Raw genomic sequence first — 8,663 nt, forward strand, 5'->3', positions numbered from 1 at the left:
CAATAGAAAATAGTTCAGGAGCTGTGTGGAGTTCCAATCAAATGCGTATGCGTAAATTTTGGATCCAATTTGAGTGTCGGGCATGTTAAAATAATTAATTCAACTTCTGTGGCTAGACCGTATCCGACCGTCCGACCGGATGTGATGCATTCTAATCAAAACCATGAGCGAGAAGTTAGAAATTCTAATATTTTTCCACTTTAACATTATTATGTAAACTGTATTTTGTAAAATAACAGTTATGAATATTTATGACAGAAATAATTATTTGATAATTATTAAATCATTATTTATGTTGATTAGCCCTAGAAAACCTACTATGTTTTTATTAGGGGAGTCATTTGTTTTGTGTGCATATATTCATAGATTCATTCTTTAAAAAAAATTGTTTTAACCATATAATAACGATAAGCCAAGGGTAGCGGTTGCTTCATGACAAATTCGAAAGTTCTGTGCGACTTCCACTGGGCGGGGGGGGGATGCAACAATCATATCCAAATGTCAGAGACAGTGGAAAGTGCGGCAAATCTAAGATTAGTAGTAATGTAATTATTTTTGAACAACGATAAAATACATAGTTATGTGTTTAGTAAATATGTGTGGCACTTAACACAGTTGTGAAATCAGAGCCAAACTCAACCTTTTCCCCATATTTTATCTGCCAAACCTTCCAGTCAACTGTACTAATAAGAAACAGAAATCATATAACCTCCCTGCTTAATTAAGTTGTCTTAATACCACATTTATTTTAACATGATATGTTAATATGTTCCACTTGGCTGCATAAGACACCAAGAGACCGCAACTCTCTTTTGTTTTGAACATTTAATGAGGGGGAACATTCCTTCTTTACTTGCTGGTGGAGCTACAGCAGGGAATATGATAAAAATCCAACTGGGAGGCTTCACACAGCAGAGATAACCCTGCAGTTAGCTTTCTGTACTCCGAATGACTCATTCTAGACAACAACCTCGAAAAGAGTTTCCTACAACAAGCTCATACAAGAATGCTCCAGTATGTTTCCTTCAGTACCTCAAAAAATAACAAGCAGAAAGTTGAAGGATGATCTCAGGCTAGAACATCTAGATTTTGTCTGTGGAAACATTCTGTGTATGTCAAATGTATTATTGTTTTAGTAGTGCACTGTGGTTTCAAGGCAGCTGACAGTGTCATTCAGTGTCATTTAAAAAAGAAGTCAATCTTTTACCAATGTTTGCTGTCTTCTTCACATGCCTCTCCAATGACCTTCACTGCTACGGTAAAATGTCCCTCCAGACTCTCCAACTCTGCATTAATGAAAACATTTCCGACTGCCAACAACTCTCTATCACCCAACTGCCTCTAGAACTGCTTCCAGGCTTCAATCCAAATAGCTGAAGCAAAGAGTATTGAAACAAAGCATTACCATCCTATTGTAGTGATGGGGGGGGGGGGGAACTATTAAAAAAATAAAAAACAAGATGCAACTAGTCTTTTTTTTTTTTTTTTTTTGACCCGCATGAATATCCATGCTGTTACAGTCTGGTCTTTGAACTGGTTTCACAGGTTCACCAGTGTGGTCTTGCTGGTGAATCCGGTTTTTCGGTGAATCCCATGCTAGGGACCAGCACCTATAACATCTGCTGACCAGCCATGATGTTTTTTAGCAAGTGAGTGGAATGCAAAGACACCAAAGCCAATTTAAAAGAACTGACAGAACTAATTGCAAACATATCAATGTACACTAATTGTTCAATGTTCATTTTCTTTCTATGAATTCCTGCCAAAGGAAGTCCAGCCATACCTTCAGCCTTTCAGAAACTCCATCAGTCACACTGATGGTGAACTCCTCCACCTTGGGAACCTTCAGCTTGGCCTTATTCTTCTGTTCCGTCTGATACTCGGTTCGTGTCTTCACCACCACCTGCCAAGAAAGTGTTTATTCATCAAAACAACACTTTGACTTAATGTAAACAGTAAATTCCCTGAGGGTTTGATAACTGTACCATAAAGCCAGTAACGTTCGATCAATAATAACCATAATCATGTTAGGCCTTCCTCAAGATAAAATTTCATGCTGGTTTTTAAATTGCTCAAAATCACTGATCTCACAGACACGCTGAGGTAAGCAGGACTGCCAGTAAAGTTGTCATAATTGGCCTTACCAAAATCAAAGCGTATTCCCACAACAGCACTCAGTCATGGCAAATGAGACAGGGTAGATCACATTGAATCCCAGATGATGAAAAAACCTACTTGAAATACAAGCTGATTATCAAAAATCTAATTTTAATCTGGTTTCAAACCACATGAGTATGCGGTTTAGGTAGGGTTTATAAAAACTGGATTTCAAGTGTTCAAATTTCAAGTGGATTTGAGTTGGATATGCCAAAAATATATATTTCTTGAATTGTAATTTAGTGAATTCCTCGTCCTGTCATTCAATTTAAATTCCAACTAATGAATTGAGAGGGCGCAAATTCGAAACTTAGAATTTTGCCCAACCCTCGCTGAAGGCAAGATGTGTGGTAACAGATGGAGGAATGACACCGCTACGTCTCAGTATTTACCTTGGTTCCTGCCACCTTGGTTTCTAGAAACCCTGAGATTGATCAAGTCTAATGGCCTGTAGACCACTGAATGAAGCTCAACCACTTGTCATGAACTCTGCAATTACTGCTTATCTGTCTCCTTCCCAAACCCTCTGACATTTCATTTTCCCCCTGAATAACCATCTTGTCTGCTTCCATTTCTCTCTCCTTCTCCTGAGCTATGTGAGGCACTCTGTTATCGCTGGGATTGTTATTCCGTTTTTCCACTCCCCCAGAATGCAACCTCTGCCTCCAGGCAAGGTTGCGCATTGTCTTTTTTGCTGCTGATTCAAGCCATCGATAGTGTCAACACCAGGAACTACTCTGGATCGGACTTGGTTTGATCCTCTCCAATATAAGTGTTGTACTGATATGCTGATATGACAACCTATTTGATTGAAAAATGCTCTGAATAATGATGAGATGGTGATGACATGCAGCTTGTGATTTGCATGCAATTAGCAGATGATGAATTTGATAGTCCGATGATAATGGAGTGGTTTCGAGATTCTGGATAACAACAAGACAACCTGGCCAAATGCTTCCATATGTAAGTGCCCCTGGGAAAACAGACTTAAAAGCTGAAAAAATAAAATAAAATTGAAAAGAGCATCTGCAGTGGTCCCATAACTAGATGCAATCCTTGCAACATTACATCTCAAATATCAAAAAATGAAATCCATATTTTTTGTTCTTCAGTTATGGTGTCAAATAACTGGCAAAAATTAATAGTATTAATTTAATGAATCTACATACCTCATTACAGTAAATAAACCTAATTCTTCAAAGATTGTGTTTTTAACTTGGCTCATGTAAAAATAAATAATGCTAAAACAGCTTTCAAATAATTTGCAGTCATTACTGCCTGATTGCTATCTGCAAACCTCCAGAGAAAGATAATGATTTCCCGCAGGGCTGATCCTTGTCCTGCTTAAACACTTTAATGTCAGCATGAAAAATTAATGGATATTACATTGTCCAAGTTTAGGTGACAGAATTGTATCAAGTGCATGGATTACAGCAACTTCAGATGCTATGATTCTCTGCTTAAAATAATTCTACTTTGCTTTCGACCATGCAAACAAATTATTATTTTTTTAAATTTATTTCTTATTTTTGATTCTTACAATCACAGAAGTATTAAGTTGGTCATTTAAGTACCGCACTGGATTCAGCATTATTAATTATTTACATTTAACAAATTGTACTGTGCTTATCATTAGACTTATCAACAATCTTTGAAAATACTCTTGAACTGACTGACATTATAAATGAAGCTATAATTAGTGATCTTCTTTTCAAAATATAATTGGGCATATTTGATGGTTTCAAATTATTCATACAAGACCAATTCAGTCCACTTTCCGACTGAGGCTCAGGGCCATTCTGTTAAATTACTATTCTCTTTCATCTTTCAAGGAAATTTCATAATTACAGTCTCATTTTTGTTAATTAAATAAGAACTATATTGAAATATTATGTCATGTAAGCAGGGCAGGATCATTGTCCTGCAAGGCCTAAGAGCACACGTCTTTGGAAATAAACATTAACTGACCTTATTCAAGATCTCTTCAGCAACTTTTAGAAATATGGCAGTCTAGAAAAAAATTATTAAAACCAGTATTGTTTGCTTTCATCCTCTTCATATAGTAATTCTTGCCTATCACTCACAATTGGAGCTAAAAAGTGAAGCTGTAAAATAATAAATATTATATTTACAACAAGTTTTCATTACACAAAATTTTAGTTCACAATGATCAAATATGCATAAAACCCTAAATTGCATAGTCTCTGAGTGTCTCTAGTTTTCACAAAAGGCTCACCAGGTGACAAAGACATGTTAATAATCCAACACATCCTCTTCACCTCTGAGCTGGCATTAAACAGAGGATGCAGCCTCCATATGACATCTGAGATAAAAGATAAACTGGCTTTTTCTCTTTTTCATGCAGGCCAATAAAGAATTGGGGGGTGGGGGGTGGGTGTGGGGTCCTTAGGCTTGCGCGGAGGGCTGCGCGTTCCTTAAAATATGATAGCGTTGCCTTTTGTGACTGGTTTGTGCACAGGTTTGGGTAGAGCGACAGGCCACTTCAGTTAGCAGGTGCAAAGAATGATTGCGCTTCCTCAGCAGAATCCCAAATGAGGGCTGAAGCACCACTCACAGAAAGTGTCACAGCTCGCACCCTAAAGCACACTGGTTGGCAACCCAACCTTAAAAGTATAAGATTGTACCGACATGTTTGGGGAAAACAGTGAAAGCTTATCATATTAAATAAAAAAACAAGAACATAATCCAAATATAAAATGAAAGGATAGTAATAAAAAAAAAAAAAAACACAGCCTGACAATTTAAGTTAACACATAGGGTTAATACAACATTATGCTTTCATCAGTACCATTTGACATTTTGCTATGTGACAATAGGTGAAGGTTATATTTTTCTGATCTGACAAAGGGCATGGTAATGTTCTATTATATAAGACCTGAAGAACAATGTTCCTTACCTTGTCTGGGGCTTGGTACTGAAGATTAGTAACATCCAAGGGCGTGATGAGGGGAACGTTTTGAAAGCCGTCCTCAACGCTAACAGCTTTTGCTCCTTTGTCTTGTAGATTACTCCCCAGTTTAACCATCTTTAAAAGATTATTTCACTTTTCACCAGCCTATAAATGAAGAGGATTTAAAAAAAAAAAAAAAAAATCACTTGTAAAATAGCATTTTAAAATATTCCAACCTGGCTCCAAGTCAAATATCGACCACCTTTAAAAATAAAACAAAAAATCTATACACCCCTGGCACATCAATAAACCATACAGAGCTACATCACACCTTATAAATCAAAGCATTAGGTAAACACCTCACGCGTCTGTCTGATGTCAACCCGAATGCTTTAAAATACACAAACATTGCGCTTGTAAATAAAAGTACAGGATTGTCCATTGATCTTTAAGATGAAAGAGAAAAAACACAGCACAGCAGAACTATATTGTCTAAAATCCAGGTGCCGAAACATCAGCCACAGAGCAAATAAAGCATCCGCGCCCCTTTTATGGCTGGTTTACCAGTCACAACAATGTATCTCCCACCCAAACATAACACGCACCAGATGAAAAGATGTTTTTAAACACGTACTCACCGAACGCGGTCAACTTTCACGCTTTAAACGGGCTCAACGACAGTTAAAATTCGGCGTGTTGATGAGGGCAGGTGGAGCGTCGAGATGGAGATGCTGAATGTGTGTGTGCGTGCGTGCGTGTGTGTGTGAGTGAGTGTGTATGTGTGCGTGGAGCTGATGCGAGAGATGCAGATACTGACGGCCTCACGCAGCATCCAAACCCTCACTTACACTCAAGCCACTAGGGGGGATCTAAAAGAAACCCTACATTTGTTTTGCCCGACCCTTACAAAGCCTGAAGCTCGATACCTACCCACACCAGCTGACTTGTTTGCCATCTAGTGAAAAACTGAGAGAAGTGCAGTAGCATTTTCATTTAGGGTACATAGATCAACATTTTATGTCAAATAAAGCAGTATGAAAAGAACAGTCTTTATAACAGGCCATAGTTACGATTAGCCTGTTGTTCCGATTCTAAATTTTGATCGGACAAATAAAATGACTGTAAACAGACACCTAAGATCGTCTATTTTATATGAATTATTGCGGGATGATAAATGATGTAACGGAATTGTCTATGTGATTGATACAAATACAAATAACTAATTGTAATGTTAAAAATCTATGTTAAATTAGGCCTAAATAAAACATTTTATCATTGTGCATTTTTGCTTTAGGCCTATATAAACAATAGACCACTGGGGTCTTGAGCACTACAGTGATTTTAACACGGGTTGGGGAGTTTTTTGTGGCTTATTTTCTTTAAATAAAACCGCTTTAACACCACCACCAACAACAACAATAACAACAACAACAATTATTATTATAATTAGTTGGGGGTATTTACGTGGCAACATCATTACAATAAAAGACACCAATGCTAATTAAACAATTGCATGTAATAATATCGTAATAAATGGTCTATCGAATGATGAGATATTTAGTTGCCAAACAAAATACAAAATTGAACTGATTTGTCACAATCGAATTTTAGAAACACAACTGTTAGAATAGTATTTGCCCACAATAGCTATATGTTGTGCAAGCCCACCAATTTAAACCAGTCAAAAGGTATTTGTAGTTATAGAATAATTAATTATATATTTATAGTTATATATAGCCTAACAGTATAAGTAGTAGCCTAAATGAGAATAAAGAATAGAATTCTTATATATTCTGTGTTTAATTTGTTTCTAGTGCCAAATGAAATCCGCGCACTTCTGGGCTTCATGCGCCAACCAAGCAACTGCTTTTTACTAACTGATTTGCATACATAGGGCCTACTCAATTTCATCTCCAGCCACGAGGGGGCGTGAAGCATTATATATTTACAATGCCTGCCATTGAACTAATAATTATACATTCGGTCATGCATAGCACTTAAGGCACCCATCCCAATTTAAAAATGCTTGAAGGTGGATGGGGTGTAACACCAACAGTGATTTTACACACACGTTTGTTATTTATTGTAGCTACATTAACTACACACACACACTATCCCTTGTAAAACAAAAAAAGAAGTGTGCTTAACTGTATTGGATGTCTTTGTAGTGTACTTCAAATCTTTCCACTTCCTCTATTTCCATTTAATATAAATGTAAACTAAAATAAATTTTTATTTAAATGCAAATAACATGCAATTAAGTTTCTGAAAACATTACACTCAGTTTACATTTATATTCATCAAAGTATTTTAGCCTTTCTGTACTAATGAATTTTCTTTTTTTAAAGTATGCTGTGCTTCTTTGGGATGCCAGCAAAAATATGCATGCTTACTCATCATGTAATTCCTGCTAAAGGGTGTGGCAATTATGTCACGCGTCATGCACAGCTTCAACTGATAATCAATCTGTTTATCATCCAAATAATTCAAAATGAGTTCTGTGATTGAAACCTCTCACCAGTGAACCACCGTGATCTACATTTCCTGTCCCGCAGTCTCATGGGAAATAAATAATTAGACTGTGACCTGACTACACACAGTACTCAACCTTTGTTTCCAGAGTCTGAGATGAGGATGATCTCATCTCACTCTTCTATTATTCGACAGATCCCGTAGCTGGAGAGATATAAGGGAACAACCGAGGCATGTTCACTGTTTTATTAGGGTGGATCATCTTCATTACCTCAGCAAGATGGCATCGACCACTGTGAAATCTAGACAAAGAAGTTTCACTGAAACAGCGCCACACTGATCTATTACAGTTGATGAAAATTTCACCTGTAAAATTATAAAGCAAAGAAATTGCTGATCTCCTGTGGAGTATCGAGTGAAAGCAGCCAAGAATTGAATTAGTGGTTAATGATAAAATCAGATTTGTGTTCGCTGAATTGAAAAATTGTGCTATCAAGCATATACATTTCCCAAGTCTGACATCTGCTTTTGATTTCTCTTGAAACACCTTAAATCTTTTTTTGTTTCTGTTTTTCAAAAGGACTTTGGCTGTTTTGAGAATACTGTAGAATTGACAATTGAAGACCTTAATAAACAAGACACTGCAAAGGGGGAAATCTACATGGGTGTCAAGTACGGTTTATGTGAATATGAACAGAAGCGTCAAGAAAATGGATTTGCTACAAAATGACTTAGACAAAAAAATGTAATCCAAAAGAACAAATAAAGCGCTTACAAGCTCAAGTAACAAAGAACTGAATTTCCAATAGAACCATTCAGAGACAGCAGATGGTGCCACTGAGAACACAATAAATTAGAACATAAAACCTCATGATATAAAAACAAAAGAAATACACCCAGCTTTCTAAAGCAATGCAAATGAATACATTTCAGTCTAAAACTGGCAGAATATCCAGAGGTTGGATTCCACAGCAGAATTCCTACTGGTCATTATGATTCATTTGAGCTGTGAGACACAGGAAGAAAAAAAAGAAAGAAAAAAAAAAAAATTCAAATGAATTCAGAGTAGCATCTGCCAGAATCTACAAGTGAAGCGCATACAGAGAATATCTAGAGAACGAGA

The 8,663-nt window shown here is 36.7% G+C and overlaps 1 protein-coding gene across 1 annotated transcript in view; it reads right to left on the minus strand.

The window, feature by feature from the left end:
* nsg2 (neuronal vesicle trafficking associated 2) overlaps positions 1-6,007 on the minus strand; it is a 31,039-nt gene extending 25,032 nt beyond the window's left edge. The window contains exons 1-3 of the mRNA XM_058758425.1: positions 5,707-6,007; positions 5,075-5,233; positions 1,784-1,903 (exon numbers count right to left, since the gene is read on the minus strand). Of these exons, the coding sequence (XP_058614408.1) occupies positions 1,784-1,903; positions 5,075-5,203 (249 nt within the window). The 5' untranslated portion in view covers positions 5,204-5,233; positions 5,707-6,007. The remainder of the gene's footprint in view (positions 1-1,783; positions 1,904-5,074; positions 5,234-5,706) is intronic.
* Positions 6,008-8,663: the final 2,656 nt, after the last annotated feature.

Source organism: Onychostoma macrolepis, chromosome 21 (assembly GCF_012432095.1).
Source record: "Onychostoma macrolepis isolate SWU-2019 chromosome 21, ASM1243209v1, whole genome shotgun sequence".
Lineage (NCBI taxonomy): Eukaryota > Metazoa > Chordata > Actinopteri > Cypriniformes > Cyprinidae > Onychostoma > Onychostoma macrolepis.